The sequence below is a fragment of the Eleginops maclovinus genome, chromosome 23 (genome assembly GCF_036324505.1).
Source record: "Eleginops maclovinus isolate JMC-PN-2008 ecotype Puerto Natales chromosome 23, JC_Emac_rtc_rv5, whole genome shotgun sequence".
NCBI classification, from domain to species: Eukaryota; Metazoa; Chordata; class Actinopteri; order Perciformes; family Eleginopidae; genus Eleginops; species Eleginops maclovinus.
In genome coordinates, this window is record NC_086371.1 from 4,983,409 (window position 1) to 5,001,272 (window position 17,864).

General features: G+C 39.8%; 1 protein-coding gene across 1 annotated transcript in view; it reads right to left on the reverse strand.

Annotated features, from left to right (window-relative positions):
* prom1a (prominin 1a) overlaps window positions 1–17,864 on the reverse strand; it is a 68,877-nt gene that overhangs the window by 27,429 nt on the left and 23,584 nt on the right. The window contains 3 exon segments of the mRNA XM_063876338.1: window positions 8,981–9,186; window positions 15,095–15,121; window positions 15,647–15,705. Of these exon segments, the coding sequence (XP_063732408.1) occupies window positions 8,981–9,186; window positions 15,095–15,121; window positions 15,647–15,705 (292 nt within the window).

Here is a 17,864-nt window from a genome sequence, read left to right on the forward strand (position 1 = left end):
CACACATTAAAGATGTAATTATTGTAATTTCTAAAGTAAAAAATGTCGCTATCGCTGTTTATTTTATGCCTTTTGCTGCAATGACATAACAACATTAGAGTCACATGCCAGCCTGACCTCAGTGACCTGTATTCAAAAGCTTGTGATATGAACAGAAATACAACATTGCAGCTTGTTTTGTATGTGAATGGGATAGTGAATCAGCTGATTACAGAACCAACTCTTACTATAAATTGGAGTGTAGGGCCAAACTAATGTATTCTGACATATTGAAATGTCCCAGCAGTTTCCTAAAGGCATCACATGTCTTATTATATAATACTTTCTCAGCAGGCAATCACACACATATTATTTTGTAAATAAGATGTCATAGCAGCAGCTAGAAGCAACTTTTTAATATCTGTTTACCCAATATTGTAATTTAAACAGTCTTTCATTCACTAATACACTCCCATCAACTGCTACATTCATTTGGTCCTTGTTATGTTCAATTCAATCCCAGTTATACCTCTGGCTAGCTTGTTCGTCTTCCATTTAACATCCATTTTTCTGCTCGAATAGCCATTGTTATATCTGTTGTGCACTCTTTTTCTCAGAGCCAGGTTACAGTCTGAACTCAGAGCAGCAATGTGTCCCATAAATAATTTAAGCAGACACTGAGTAGTTTTGACTTCAGGGCTTTTGCTCTAGGCATGAAAACCCAGTAAAGAAAACAGTGCTGTTTTGGCTCAGTTTTTTTCTAAGTTTCTGTCCGTTCTGCAGCAGCGGTCTGATGGGAGAATACAGAACATTAATTCCACTGTAAACAGTCCAGGAATGATATGAATACTAAACTGTGAGCCAAACAGCCTGTAGCGCTCAGGGTTGTGCAAACAGCCACGGAAGGTCACTTTAAAACAGCAGTGTCTTAAAAAACCCGCTCTAAAGTTCATTTAATGTTATGATTAAACTTTTAATAGCAGTCAGAGGAGGTGTTGCGATGGATTTACCATCGAGATAAGACGTCACATGACACCAGTTGTTCTGAGTTTGTTTAAATATGAACCTTTCAAACTATTTCTGCATGGCACCTGATAGACATAAACACACTCTCTTGACTAGCACTTGCAGCCTTCCTCTTTATTGCATGTGCCATCGCTGTGCAAATCCCCTCACAGTGCTCTTATTTCAAATCAGCCTCTTTCACATACATGTCAAGGATTTGCAATGTGTCTGTGGTGTCTCTGTTAGTTAGTAAAGAAACATATTAATTTAAATTCAGCCTCCTTGCGCCCCCCTCCTAAACTCCCGTCCCCAGTTTTGGAACTACTGGGTTAAAGTGTGTGAGCCTCTGAGCAAGGCATGTAAAGAGATCTTAAAAAAAGAGGCAGGGATTATGTTTCCACGGGGATATCAAGAACAGATTTGTTCTGCTCGGGTAAATCATCCCTGGATTGATTGAGGTTAAGAAAATAATTAACCTTTCAAGCAAATATTAACCGTGGGATTTAAAAGTAAATGTCAGCCGTCCAAAACAAAACAACTTGTGAAAGGTTGGAAATGTAGAGAGCAGGTCATTTAATCTGCACACAGAAACTTTATAACAACTTCTTATACTCTATTAATCTTCGACTTATCAAACGTTTTTTTATTGAATCAGCTTTAATTTGCATTTAGTTATGAAGCTCTCTGTCTCTAACTACAAGGTCCTGTAAGGTCAGAGACTCACTGAATCACAGTGATTGGTTTTAATGGTTCGGTCTCTTTCCCATTCAGTTGGCTCAGCACGGAGCAAACACCGCCCGAGGGCCGGATGCATAAAACTCAAGACTAAAACTTGAACATAGAGAACGAAAAGATGGCTCAAAATTCTTTACTCGCGAATAATTGAAAAGCAATATGAGGTAGGGCTTTCCTAAAACATTAAATAAAAAGAACCCCCTCTCAATCCCCATCCCCACATGTTCCTATTTCCTTACATTTGCAGAGTTTGGGATTTTATCCTCTATAAAAAGGTCAGGACCAGGTGCCACATCGATAGCACAAATACAAAAAATAGTTGCAAAAATGGTGGACGCAGCACGGGAAAATAGCAAATATAGCAAAGGCAAAACTGGCCCAACCAACAAATCCTTCTCATTCCAACTTTGATTGACATTTTTAAGAATATAGCCTTTGCCAGTTTTTTTTGGGGAAGAAACGTATGCATGGTTTTAATGCGATGTTTGTACATCTGGCTCTAGTCAGTGATTTGTTCCTCACTGACTCCATAACTATCCGTATAATGATTGCAATCAATGCAATCCAAGGAGGTTTGTTGAGTTCTTTTCCTGGCATATAGTATCTTAATCACAAGATCAATATGGATTTTGCACGGTCACTGTAGGAAATTCTACACAGACCTGAAGACAGCAATATGTATGATGATAAAGATCAGTTCAGCTATCATTAATAAATCATGTCAGGCTGCTTTCATATGTACTGTATGTCTAAATGTCTAAACCTCATCACATTCACTTTTAACGGGGAGATGGATAAAGGTAAATTACAGCATTCTCCCAGCACAAGAGCCATGTCTTGTTTTCAAATCCTTTTATAAATGCCACTACACATTTTAGTATGGTTGAAATCAAATGAACTTGATGTGTGACTGCCTCCTGTGCTATTGACCTTCTGCTGCCGGCCCACTTCTCATTCTCATTTTCTATTTCACTGTACAATGCATTTAAAGTAGGCAGTATGTTTGTGTTTATCACCAATACATATTACCTCCACAAATGAGTGGATTACGATTAATCTACGGACTTGATTTTCTTGATACTTGGCGGAAGGGTAGCTGAGCCATGGAAGAAACCATTGCATTTTTGGAGCATATCCTCATCAGGGGGAATTGACATGCATTATATGAGTTCACTTCTGTATTAGTGTGTAGATGCACAATATACATTTAAAATGAACTTTATTTGTATTTTTATAAAACATCAATAGTAAAAAATATCTTTGAGTTTCATTTACTACACAATTCAAAATAATTCACTTCTGTCACACAAATACTGCTTTTCAATGTCATGGAAAAGTTGATTGATCTTGTCCTACTGCATCATGAAAAAGTGTAACTTTAAAAATCTAAATGAGTCTCTACTTTACACTCAGGGTTTAGATGATAATAATAACAAAGTGGAGTCATTCCTTGTTTCTGAGAATGATAAGGATAATTCAGTCTGGCTGGACATGTAGTACTTTACCAATATAGGAAGATAACCAAAGATCCTAAAGATGAGTGAACAGAAAAATCATTGCAGAACCCAGAGCTGGAAAGAAGGGAGGGTTGTCTTTGAATCTGGCAGCTGGAAATTTATCTCTGAATCTGCTTGCCACAAAGAAATGAAGGACAGCTGTGTCTGTATTAGAAATGCTGCTCTTTCTAAAAGATAAATCCCCCTAAACCCGTCGTCCCTGAGATAGAGAGCACCTCTCAGCCGTACGTCACCGCGCCCTGCAGCTTCTCCTTCTCCCATCTTCTCCCTCTCCTCTGAAACAGTGTGCCTTATCATCACTACTGTAACACAAAGGTCTCCAATAAATTCCAAAGCAGGTTGACCAAGCTGAGAAAATCAATTAGTTTCACTACGTAGAATTCCTGTTAGATTATTTTGTGTATTGATTTGGAGCGAGCACACGGCAAGAACCCAAAAACCATGGAAGACCCCGGGATGAGGGAAAAATTGTAATTAGTAAAAATAAAATGGATTTCAGCAGTAAGTCAGGGAAAAGGGAAGAATTTGAATGATGGTCTCGCCGGGAGATGTGATAAATTATGGGAAATTCTGACAACAAGCTCTCCAGTTAATTAGCTTTGCAGTGGTTTGTGAAAAGCTGACATTTTGTGGTGTCTGCGTGCCGAGTGTGTTGGACATAATGATATGTAGGAAGGGACAGAAAGTGAGCTGAGGTCTGTTTCGTTCATTAAAGGAAATTTAACTTAAAATTCAACAAGTTGTCATCTAAAAATATTAATTATTCAGGGACTCGGAGAACAGCCGTGCTTTGGAAAGGGAAATCAAGACTGAAATTTCAACACTCCTATTGATCTTATTAAAGTTATTCTGAATAAGTTACACTGAGGTGTGGTATCTTCTGGGTACATCTGTGAAACTCCTCTAGATCAAAACCTTAAAAAAAAATGCAAATATAGACTTTTCTCTTCCCTACTTAGTTCAACTTTACAACCAATTTGAATATAATTGGATATTTTTATAATCTATCTGTGTTTTTATGTGAAACCTTTTGCTGCTGCCGGGTAAAGTTTTGTCTCTTTGTTGAGGTTGAAAGAAATCAAATATGTGTAAACCAGTAAACTGCTCCATAACTCGGATTCGTCATGTCAATTTCTTTCCATCCCAGTAGCTTGACATTCAGTCAGAAAGTGACATCTTCATCGCCTTGGTGGCTTGCTTTGTGACAGAGTGAAGTTCATCTCAGTATTAATGAATCCCCTAAAAATAACGCTGGATGTGATGACTCCCCGGAGAGGCGGCTAACAGCAGGCAGAGGATGGATGTTTGTGTGACTAATTGTGCGCTTTTTTTTTTGTTTTGTGTCAGAGACAAAGAGAGAGAGGGAGAGATGGATTGTGTTCATGGATTTGTGTCAGCGGTAGGTAGGTGAGTGTGTGTGTTCACTAAAGCACCAAATAAGAGGTCTTACGACTACAGCATTATAGAAAGGAAATCAGAGAGGTAAAATCCCAGCAGTTTTTACAGTGATCTTAGGAGTTTCTAACTTTAAATGCACATAAAGGTGTGTGTGTGTGTGTGTGGGTGTGTGTGTGTGTGTGTGTGAGAGATTACATTTGACATTACATGCATTAGTCTCTAGGTTGAACTCCTGCTCCCTTCAGTGAAATAACAAGAGGACAAGTAAGGATCATTTGTTTCTTCTCATTAATTGGGTCACTTTATTAATAATTCAGCAGAATAATGTGCTAAGGAGTCTTGTCACATTATTAGGAGAGGAACTACTGTGAGCCCCCCCCCCCCCCAAGCCCATACAGGTTATAAACTAAACTCACTGACAGACAAAGGTTTTGGTTTCCTAACAAGTGATGTTTTCATCAGAACTGGCCCATAGCATCACACTGAACGAAGCCTGGATGCCTACCCTAACCTGGTGAAAATAACTAAGGACTTCAAAGCCATTGAGCGAAAGTATTGTTTTATTTCAGAATACGCTGCGCAGCCCCTTAGAGACTATTGTATCTTGTTGCTCTCCTATTGCTTTCTATGTAAAGGTATACGTTTAAATACTGCTTGTATTTATGTTTGTTTATGCAGTACATTATGAAACACTTCTTAGTTTTCCCACAATATCTGACTTGTTTTGCTCTTTGTGAGTCACTTTCTCATGAGGTTAACGTAGGTTTATAACCTAAAGGATGGGAATATTTGTTACTTGTGTCTCTGTTTGCTAGAAGGTAAAGACTGACAGGAGACTTTAGGGGGGAAAAAGCCGTAAATTATGTGTGGTATTCGTTGTACTCTCTCACCCCCTCAGTAATAAAATATCTTAATATTTCCCATCTAAACCGACCGCTGGAGATTTAACGTGCAGCCTGCTGAATGCCCGCTTCACTGGCGCCTACATTATCATTAGTTAGACCCCTTATGATTAGCATGAATTACTAAGCCCATAATGTTAGGACCTTTTGTGTTAATAGTGTTGGACACCCTGCGACGGAAATAGACTGCTGAAATGCATGCTGGGTAAGTGAATGAGGCAGGGGCCTTCCACTTGGCCGGAACAGCGAGGGAAGGGATCTTCTATCTTTCATTTTATCGTTATAAATCCAGGCGTGTGGAGTCTGGTTAGCAGAGACTGGAATAGCTGCCGCTGTTGAGTTAATAATGCACGGTGTGACATTTTCAGAGCTGGCCGGCTTGGTGCAACATGCCATTTACTACACAGTACATGTATTTATTCATGAGCTGAGACATCATACGTTTAACACGTGAAGGCTGGCTGTGACAAGAGTGTCTCTACTGAGAAGGTGTGAGACGCTGCTGATCACACTTGTGTAAAAATATTGAAATTTCATCCATTTTCTTTCCCATACTGAAGTGAAATGGCTCCTCCGTCAAGGCTTGCCTATGAGAGACTGCGTGGTCAATCACATTTTTAAGGGAAATGTATTTTTGTGCCTTACAATGTTTGTTTTTGAGGTACCACAAATAGATTTCTAAGTCAGCATAAGTGTTTGTATTGAGGTGATTGGGTGGAATCCATCCTCTCCCAAAAATTCTACTTTGACTCACGTCTGTAACTTCTGTAACTTAACAACGTAATTATTTTAGGTCAAATAATAATTTTATACAGAACCTAACCAGGTAGTTAAGTTGTGTTAACATCAACTACGTGTTTTAGTCATTGGGAACTTCATATATCTCAATGCAATGTAACTGCAGTTTAGTTTTAATTTTAATGTAACTTTGTAGGAGAGTGGGTTGCAGATAAAGTACTTGGATTTTATTGTAACCAAGCGTAGTTCAACCCAATATACATTTATCTCCTCCAAAGACAACAAATATATCCAGGTTACTTTTAATAAATGTATATAAATGTGTGTTATTGATGCATGTAGAATTCCCTGTTTAATGGAAAAGGGCAGCGGCAAAAAAAACACATTAGGTGTCACTATTCTATAGCGTACAGCTGCACATACAACTGAAACCAGCTGGTCAAAAGATATACTGTCAGACACTGTGGATTAAAACCTTTAAGCTACTTAAGAGGAGTCCACATTTATTCACATGAATGCTGATGCTCATTTATATGCCCAATGTTTTTTGAAACTTGGGTTATTTAGGTTCACTACTGCTGGCTTCACCAGACCAAACATAACCATGACAAGGCAGCATTCATTACTGCTGCATCGTTGCTAATATCATTAGAACAATTCCAACTCACCTCACTCTAAACGTGTGTCTAAATGGCTGTTCGTGGGTGGAATGTCTCTGTGATGCTAACACACTTCACTTTGATTCCAGAAAGTTGAGTGTTATGTTATTATTGGAGATGGGTCTGGCTTAGAGGCATCTTTGTACACTGCATACTCTGTTACTTACTGCCACCATGTCGCTAAAAAAGGGTTTGTTTTATCGTTTAATCAATCATTCAATCAAATGATATAGCCCAATATCACAAATGACACAATTTATAAAAAGATTTGTTTGGGTTTTTCTTTTTGATTGGCAGACTGTGTACTGGGTAGCTCACTTAAATTTAACTTGCCATCTGTAATTTTTCATAAATGAATATCCAAAAGACCTATACTGTGTCCAAGTCTGGTAAAGATCCTTCTGTTTTCCTCTCCTAACTCCCCCCAGCCACTTTATTGTCCTCACCTTTATGTGGGTGTCTTTAACTTCCCCTAATCTGATTTGAACAGTTCTTGAAAAATCAATATCACCCCCGCCACTCCTCTGTGCCTCGCTGTCAGCTTTCTAGCGGCGATAAAAAGCAGTCTGGGCTCGGTGCACAACCCTCTCCTCCGCCTGTAATTGCTTCATTAGGGCCTCTCTGCCTCGTAGCTGGGGAGATTCAATAAGAGCTCTGAGGATGCTCTCAGACTCTCGGCTTCTAGGATATTGCCCTGGAATTTCTAATAGCCCGGCTCCGTTCCAGGGAAGACAAAAAGTCAAAGAACATCACACTAAGTCGACTCCTGGATCCCTCCAGTCCTTACGCAGCTCTCCCCAGCCTTTTGTTCTGTGGATCCCCGCGGGTAATGCCTCTTCTACCGCTGAGACAATGAAACAGAGTGGATTGAGTTTCCCTCGGACTGTTTTCTGAGAGATGAGTTTCAGTGAAGGCCACATGATATACCAGGCTCATATAGAAAAAATAATCTTAAAGCTCAAACATCTTCAGCCCACTCCCTTGTACTTTTCCCTTATCATATGCAGTTTGAGCTGGAATATCATGACTTACTTTAGAGGTTTTCACCCCTAGGGTGTTCCCATATGAGCACTGAAACAGGTTCTGCTCGCTGTTGTCATTTCTTGAGTTATATTAGATTAAGAAACGTAAAGATCTTTGAAAGTATTGTTTTTCTTTTGCTTAATACTGCAGTGAAGGCATACTTACAATAAGAGGGACTACACATATTTTAAGACAGAAATATATATATAACAATACTTGTGTTTGGCTCATCTGAACATGATCTGTTGGGGCTTTTTATGTACAGTTTTGATTAAACAGCTCTGGAGAAAAGTTTAACACGATTTAGCAATCATTTTCAGAGATTTCCATACAGGATTAATGTTTTAAAAAGCAGCTGACCTGTTTTCAAGTAAGGGCTATTATATGAGGGTCCATCCAGAATCAAGTACGTTGAGGTGCTATTTATTAAATCCCTAAATGACAACAATTAATCACAGTTACAGTTTTAAATCTTGGCAATGTATGCAATAATCACCGTGCTAGATTTACAGCATTTCCCACTGGATAAAACATCAGCCAAATGCTTATAATGTGCATATTTAAAGGGGGAATGACAGCTGTGGCAGTAATATAATAAACCCTTAAGGTAAATGCAGCTAATTAATTATTATACAAGAAAGCAAAGGAGAATATTAAGGTGTCGAGGTGACAGCCGATTGAACATATAATACTTAGTCAGTAGTTTCGACTACAGTTAATTTCAGTCCGAACCCTCTGCAGATTATAATGACCAGTGCAGACTGAACACAAGCATGAAGGGTGCTGCCACAGAGTATCTACAGTAGGACTTTACTATATATAGCTAACAGCATGGGGGATGGGGAAAGCTGATGACCGTGTGTGTGTGTGTGTTTGTGTGTGAAACAGACTCACAAGATGACCAGAGGTGAATGTGTGTTTCTGCCTGAACGTGTGCGTTAACAGCACACTGTAACGACGGGAATGTAGCTTGCATTTAACTGCAGTTTATGTGTGAGTGCGTACAAATATGTGTCATACTCACGTGATGACCAGTGAGGTGGAGAAGAGCAGAGTCCCCAGCAGGCCTCGCCGGCAGTCTGCGTTTTTCCTCTGGCGTTGGTGCATCTCGCCGCCGCAGTTGTCGCAGCAGCGGCACATGCAGAAGAAGAGGCCGACCATCGGCACCAGGATGGCGAACAGCAGGCCGAGCGCCGCACAGACCACGAAGCCGATCTCATAGTAGATGGCCTGGAGTCAGCAGCGGGAGGAATGAGATGAAGAATAAAGGAGAATTCATTAAAGGAGGAAGGTGGTGAACATGGAAATTAGATTAAAGGGAAAGGGGGATCAGAGGTGGGAAGATAAAAAGGGAGTGGGGATTGTTGACAAACTGAATTGGATCAGCAGAGGTGAGCAAATGGGTTGGGAGAGAAGAAAGGATAGATTAGAGGGAGGACACACACAAGGAGGCAGTGGATAAAATGAGCAGAACAAATCTAAAATGATCTGGTCCGATCCCACTGCTGAACATTCTCTCTGTACTCCTTTGTCCAAAAGGGATTTGTGGGTAAACAATAAAGACATTACGTAACACTACTCATTGCTGGAAAATCCTTTTTTAATAACGCTCAAATACTACAAGCCAATTCAATCATTATATAACAAGACTCTTTCTTGCAGTTATGGTATGGCAATAATCTCACACCACACTGCAAGCTGATTTAGACCTATAGTAAGCTAAAGGGTTTTTACATACATTTCTAATAAACTGCATTATGCACTGAGAGGATAGCATGAAGGATGAAGGGAAAAAACCTCAAAGGCGCCATTCATGTTCAACTCTAATGGAAGGGGAAAGGCAGCATTTCTGATGAAACGGCTGCTTCCAAAGAAATAAACTTCAAGAAAGTGACCGTACTGCTCTACTGAAGTACTCTCATCTTAAAATGACTCATAAAAATCACATTTTTCCTCGAACAAGGTGGCAAAAATGCCCATTTGGTAGCATCTGTTTGATAGCAGTTCATCTGTTTTTTAGTAATTTATTTTAGAAAGTCGTAAAAAAAGACATTTTCACTTCACCAGTTCCAGTTTATATCCAGTAGAGGATAATAAGAAATCGCAAAACAGATGTAACATTATCTGTCATTTGGCATATTGTTTGTTAAAAACCTCCATATCTAACGCCTTAAATGAAAGAGTTATGGAGCCTTGAGTAAAGTAAGAGTTCCTTCTGTACACTCAGATGTAACAGCCTTAGGTCCTGCCTTCATGGAGGTTATAAGAACGACTCCATCCCATTGCAATCAAACAAAAACTCTTCTGAGTATAACATAATACAATTCATCATAACTGACGACTAGAATTGATCATGTGACGGTTTTATCAGCCTGCATTAGCGTCAGCCAGGTGTAGCTCTCTGTAACCCTTCAATAAAGCAACTAGAAAATGGAAATGTTGGTTTAAATAGTTTTTTTGTTGTTGAAGAAATGAAGTTCTTACCTGTAAATCAATGTTACACAAGTTCTTATGCACTTTTGAAATTAAGATATAAAACTATTTGTTATGAGTAGTGAGATTGGTGAGAATAAGGGAGCTTTTATTTGGGTTAAACAGTTAGTAGAAGTTTAGTTAGACCAGGGACTACAATGCATGGACTGAGCCGAGTAAAACAGTAGTAAGCGTAAGAGTACTGACTGTCAAATATTGACATATGATAACTATAAAATCTATATTTCAAGAGCTTGCAGAATATAAATTACAGTTTTGTTAGACTCTGAATAGTCAGCTATGAAATCTGCACATCACAAAGTGTCAGAAATTCTCAACATTGATTGAATATTAGAAAAATTCAAAGTGACTCAACACCATTTCTTTCACAGCCCCCTGATATCCGGAGAGGGTAAATTGTTGCTGTTGGCAGACTCTCAGCAGAGCTTCCCCTCCTCTTGTCATGTACCACAGTGCTCCTGCTTAATCTGCCCCTATCTCCACCACACTCAGCACAGCTTTGGAAATTGGCAAAATTGAATAGGGGATTGGCAATTCCCACACCGTGCGTAACTTGTCACAATGATGTTCAATAGCTGCTCGTAATGAAAGGATCAAAGCGGGGCTGCTATCATCGCCCCTGAATGGACGAACTGCTCTCCCGGCTGATTCACACTAATCTTAATCGCCTTCATAAGTCAATGACCCGGCCGTCTCCAGGGACCTGCGGCTTTTTTTGCTTTTTTAACATGAAGGGACAAAAGAAATGGCTTCTGAACTCGGCAGAGACGAGTATTCTTCTCTGGTTCATTCCTTAAATCTCTGTGCAAACTTGGATGTCTCGGCCGGTTAGCATAATCCAACCTCTAAACGCTTGTTTGGCTGAGTGAGGCTCCTGGCTGTGTTAAAAACTGAGTTTACACGATATAGGGAGAGAAATACTGTCAGCCACACTCTTTTTTGACCTTAAGGAATGACATCATAGATGATTTTAGGGTAACTGGAAACAGAGACAATGAGGGAGCCCGAGCTTCCTTCCGTCTAACAGCACCAATGTCAAACCAGTTTTGAGGACATTTAGCAAATATGAACGCTTGCCTTGTCATTCTGCTTCTGGGCTCCGCTTGTCATTGGGTGAATTTTCACGAAAAAAAGGTCTGTTTTTTCCACCGCCACTCTTCAAGGGGCTTGCAGCTCTGACTATTTTTGGACCATAGCTTTGTCTTGGCAATTGCCCAAAAGCAGAAGGTGACCTTAAAATACGAGCAAACTGTAGGATGAGGTGGCAATATGTCTGAGTGATGAGGACAGGCAATTCTCAAAGTTTAATCAGATTTAAATCAAAGCAGCAGCCTCAAGTCCTGCTGAAGTGTCCTTGAGCAAGATGCTGTTACCCTAAACTGCTCACTGACTGTCAGCTAAATGCTACAGCAGCCACTGTGAATGAATAAGCATCACAGTTCTTTGTGAATGCAGTGCGTCCTGTTTTGATTTATGATCGTGGCTCAGCTCTTGTTGCTTGATAAATTGGATTGGAGTGGAGCTACAAAAGAAACATGACATATTTATGATCTGCAAAGAAGTGAAGACTGCAACAAACATCTGAAAGCCTTTGATCACAGCTGGAGTGTTCTAACCCACTGTTTAGAGGCTTTTATTTAAACAAAGGTGACACCAACATTTCACCGATTAACTTACATTCTACAATCAGGGAAATAGTCTGCTCTAATCTTGGTTAAAAATCGTCTTTTAAAGATTGGTTGGCGATGCATTTATCGGGTGTGACTTGGTCAGAGGATGGTCAAGGTTAACGCTAATTCTTACAAAACAATCAAGGGCACAACTACTGTCTTAATGACAATGGATTTATCTAGATCATACTGGGACAAAGTCCATCCTTTTCAGACATTTGTTGTCAGTCTTGCCTTGAAATTACTGTCTTTAAAAAATAGCTTCAGTCGTGAATTTATTTAGAAAAGTTTCACTACATAATCAACATCTGCCGGGATAAGTTCTGACCATCTAAAGCAAAAAAAAGTCAAATTGATTGTCACAGTTCTGCAGTTTGTAGATATTGGTTGGTGTATTGTTATTATACATTTAACATTTCCGGAGGTATTAGAAACAAAGATTTCCCTCATAAAACCGGTACGGAGGCAGTTGGTTATATATGGCTTTGTTTCGGTTATTTCTGTGGCTTCATTGCATACTGTGAGTCAGTGGTCGAGGTCAGGGTGGAGATTTATAGTACTACAAAGAGTTCTGTCAACATCAGCAAGCACACGATCAAGTGTGTGTGTTCATGTGTGTTCTCATACATGCTGTAATCTGGTTGGATATCAGAGAAAATACAGCTGAGAAGCGAATTAGACGGCTGACCAGCAGATTTAAAGCTATTCCGTCTGAACATGTATGTTTCTTCAGTGGTATATACAGTGGGGCAAAAAAGTATTTAGTCAGCCACCAATTGTGCAAGTTCTCCCATTTAAAAAGATGAGAGAGGCCTGTAATTTTTATCATAGGTATACCTCAACTATGAGAGACAGAATGAGAAAAAAAAATCCAGGAAATCACAATGTAGGATTTTTAAAGAATTTATTTCAAATTATTGTGGAAAATAAGTATTTGGTCAATAACAAAAGTTCATCTCAATACTTTGTTATATACCCTTTGTTGGCAATGACAGAGGTCAAACGTTTTCTGTAAGTCTTCACAAGGTTTTCACACACTGTTGCTGGTATTTTGGCCCATTCCTCCATGCAGATCTCCTCTAAAGCAGTGATGTTTTGGGGCTGTCGCTGGGCAACACAGACTTTCAACTCCCTCCAAAGATTTTCTATGGGGTTGAGATCTGGAGACTGGCTAGGCCACTCCAGGACCTTGAAATGCTTCTTACGAAGCCACTCCTTCGTTGCCCTGGCGGTGTGTTTGGGATCATTGTCATGCTGAAAGACCCAGCCACGCTTCATCTTCAGTGCCCTTGCTGATGGAAGGAGGTTTTCACACAAAATCTCACGATACATGGCCCCATTCATTCTTTCCTTTACACGGATCAGTCGTCCTGGTCCCTTTGCAGAAAAACAGCCCCAAAGCATGATGTTTCCACCCCCATGCTTCACAGTAGGTATGGTGTTCTTTGGATGCAACTCTACATTCTTTCTCCTCCAAACACGACGAGTTGAGTTTTTACCAAAAAGTTCTATTTTGGTTTCTTCTGACCATATGACATTCTCCCAATCCTCTTCTGGATCATCCAAATGCCCTCTGGCAAACTTCAGACGGGCCTGGACATGTACTGGCTTAAGCAGGGGGACACGTCTGGAACTGCAGGATTTAAGTCCCTGGCGGCGTAGTGTGTTACTGATGGTAGCCTCTGTTACTTTGGTCCCAGCTCTCTGCAGGTCATTCACTAGGTCCCCCCGTGTGGTTCTGGGATTTTTGCTCACCGTTCTTGTGATCATTTTGACCCCACGGGGTGAGATCTTGCGTGGAGCCCCAGATCGAGGGAGATTAGCAGTGGTCTTGTATGTCTTCCATTTTCTAATAATTGCTCCCACAGTTGATTTCTTCACACCAAGCTGCTTACCTATTGCAGATTCAGTTTTCCCAGCCTGATGCAGGTCTACAATTTTGTCTCTGGTCTCCTTTGACAGCTCTTTGGTCTTGGCCATAGTGGAGTTTGGAGTATGACTGTTTGAGGTTGTGGACAGGTGTCTTTTATACTGATAACGAGTTCAAAAAGGTGCCATTAATACAGGTAACGAGTGGAGGACAGAGGAGCCTCTTAAAGAAGAAGTTACAGGCCTGTGAGAGCCAGAAATCTTGCTTGTTTGTAGGTGACCAAATACTTATTTTACCGAGGAATTTACCAATTAATTCTTTAAAAATCGTACAATGTGATTTCCTGGATTTATTTTTCTCATTCTGTCTCTCATAGTTGAGGTATACCTATGATAAAAATTACAGGCCTCTCTCATCTTTTTAAATGGGAGAACTTGCACAATTGGTGGCTGACTAAATACTTTTTTGCCCCACTGTAACATATCTAACAGACTATCTGCTTTACCATAAGGCTCAAACATTCATTTTGACACTAATGCAGTCGAAAAGATAGAGATAATTAGGTTTACAGTACATGGTTAAACCCATATCTCTATTTTATCCTTCGGTTTTATTGGCCTTGATTGGGATTGGTATTTGTTACCTGCTTGATTACTTAGGGTACTATTCACAATTATCATAACCCAGGAGAGGTCGGACCATGACATCGGTGTTATACATGTCATTTAAATAATAAATGACCACTAAAACTCTTCCTCTGTTATCCAGTCACATTGTTGCTCCTACATGAAGCTGATCTAATCCAGGACTCAAATGAAACACAAGCTACAGATTTGAGACACAAGCTACAGTTTGGAAAGCTAACTAAGTGTTGGTAAGGTGGATGGGGTGGCTGGGTGAGAGTCTTAGGGCTGCACAACTTATCCCAAATATATTGAAATGATAAAGATGATGAAATAAATGAAAATGTTGTAAAATTTCAACAAAAATGTAACACATAGTTTATCATTTTTTATCTGGAGTTGTGCAACCCTGGAGACTCTGGACAGGGGAGTGTGGTGAGACAGGGATGGGTTGCACTCTGAGTCCAGTGTGCAGACTTTACCTGGAGGGTCAGCACTATGTTCTCTGGCTGAGGGAGGCCAGAGCAGATCAGAGCAGATCAGATGAAGAGGGCATGCAGAATACAAAGGCAACGCAGCGTCAAAGAAAGAGCAAAGCCACAAAACAAAAACATGTGGATGAAATAGAACAACAGAGACAAAATCAAATGATTGAAAACTGGCATGCATATTCACATAGTTGCTTATCGTAATGCTGCACAAAGACAGCCAATCCTAGGAAGGTACAGGGGAAACCTTTTGATCTCAGGGACTATCAAATTGGTTCCCTATAAAAACTAATGATGTCACTCTAAATTCAGTGGTTGTGCCAGAAGCAATTACCATTTTTTTCAGAGGTGGAAGTAAAAAAAAATGTCCTTGCCTTGGCTTGTGAAAGCTATTAAAGCCTGAGACTACAGAGTATCTCAGAGGTACATTTCTTCTGTAGTTTTATCGTGAATTGCAGCTTCCAATCAGAAAAACAACAAGGCAGAGAAACAGATAGAGAAAAAAAACAGTAACTTAAACTTCAACAGAAAAACGAACAATGTTACCTTTTGGTATTCTGTCTGAATGGCGCCAAACTTTTCCTTTGCCAGCTTCACAAGAAGATCTGCAACAACAAAGAGAAAAACATGAAGAGATCCGCTATTGTTTTTCCATATCCAACCATAACGACGGTACATTTTATCATCTACTAACACAGTGTATATGAAACACTAGGGTCTCTAACAGAAAGATGTTATGTTCTGATAAAGTTCAGTCCCTAATGGTGTATCAAAGTTTGTGTCTTTATTTTATAACCCAATTTATGGTATTTTTGTGGGGAGCTGGGGTTGGTATTGAGACTTTTCCAAGCAAGCAGCAGGAGGGTGCAAAAAACAGTCAATAGTTAACCTATCGCTGTAAAACTGGAGGAACCAAGGTGTGACCTTGGACAAGCAGGTTTCAGGAACGAGCCAAACACTGCGGGTCCGTTCATCGATCCTTTCTGGTTTAGGCAGGGGCAAGTCTGACAGGCTGACAAACTTCCTTATTTATTCCTCTCCTGACATCGTGGCAGGATCCTGTTGATATTCTGTTTTTCCTCAGGGTTTAAGAATACATCACAAAGAATCTCTACCACAGGGAACTGGGATTCTGGCTTTAGAAGTCTTTGTTTTTTTGCCTGTTTTGACTTTGCAAATGCTCAGTTAAAATGATATCTTTGCAAAGACCCAACAAAAATAGGTTTGAAAATCAGTTTCCTTTCCAAAAAATAACACATCTTAAGTTTGCTTTTCTTGAGACGTGGTTCTTGGATGATGAGGCCCATCATATTGGGTCTTTAAAAGATAGAAAACAGATAGAGATATTAATGCATCTCACCGTTTATTTTCCTTTTCAACCCAGAGCATGATGACGTTCAATAAATGGAATACTTGACATCTATAAATCATTAAAGGGACATTTGTCAACTCTCATGTAAAGTTATTTTCTTAGTGAATAAACATCATTTAATATATAAAAACATATATATATATCCTCATTAGCCAATATAATTTAGGATAGTGTCTGAAAAAACAATGCTTCAATTCTTTCAAATTGTTTTCAGTATTTCAAATACATTCAATCCACTTAAAAAGTGGAAATCCTTGAGGAAATCATTAAGCAGCAACCCAAATAATATCCACCTCCTATCAAGCACTGTAGGTCTCCTTCATATCTGCACCTGAAGCAGCGCCTGCGGTGACTCATGGTGTAATGATGACAGAGAAAGCAAGGATCCTCAGAGGCAACCGGCTTCCAAAAATAAGATGCAAAAAACACAAAGGCTCTTTTTCCTCGCTCTGCAGTGCACCCTTTTTTTGTATGGAGAGAGAACATATCCTTCAGCAAAACTGTTGACAATAATTGTTTTAATTCATCACATGATGATCCCAGCCTCAAAGAAATGAGGTTTGTATGAATAAGAGGGCGCTGCGGGCTGATCCTTCACCTGCTTGTTATGTCTGTTAAGGAAAAGAGGAGCTTATCTTTTAAAGCAGTCATGTCTAATTGCCTTTGTTCAAACATTTACTAATGCAGGATTATTTTACAGAGAGGGGGTTTTATGTTTCCCTCATGCCTGACCTGCTACACACACACGCTTGTGTTGGTGTTACAGAGCGAGGCAGGTGCAGCCTAGGTGCCTTGCTCAAGGGCAGTGTTGTTTACTGTAGTACGCGAACAGCTGGTGATACACATTTCCAGCCAAGGATTTTCCCACCAAGTTCAGGAAACACAGATCACTTTACAGTGCAGTTTTCAAGTAGGTTAGTCATTAGTCACTATTGTGCCTTCTTCGGATCGAGCTGTAAAATGATCCAGGCTTTTTTAGATAAAGATGGTAAAGTAAGCCTGGCCCAGCTATCATGTTTTCTGGTTGTTTTTTCCGCTCCTCTTCTCTCTGTGTGTGTTTCAACGGAGCCCCTGACCTTGTTGTCAAGGTGTTTTAAAATTCCTTTTGTTCCCAACAGGATACAAAGTGTAATGTTGTATACAAGGTTTCTACATTCAGCCTTCAGGCCTAAACATTGCAGAAATATGTCAAAATGTGAGATACACTGCGGGGAAATTGTGCTGACCTCACAGAAAGGCAGAGGGTAATCCACGTTGAATGTGGATTCAAGCACGGACATAACAAAAGCAAATTACACTTCTTTTGGGAGTGTATCCCAGCATTTATAAACAGTAGAAAAATATTGGATTATTTTGGTGCGCTGTTAAAAGAATCATGGGTCTGAACCCTGT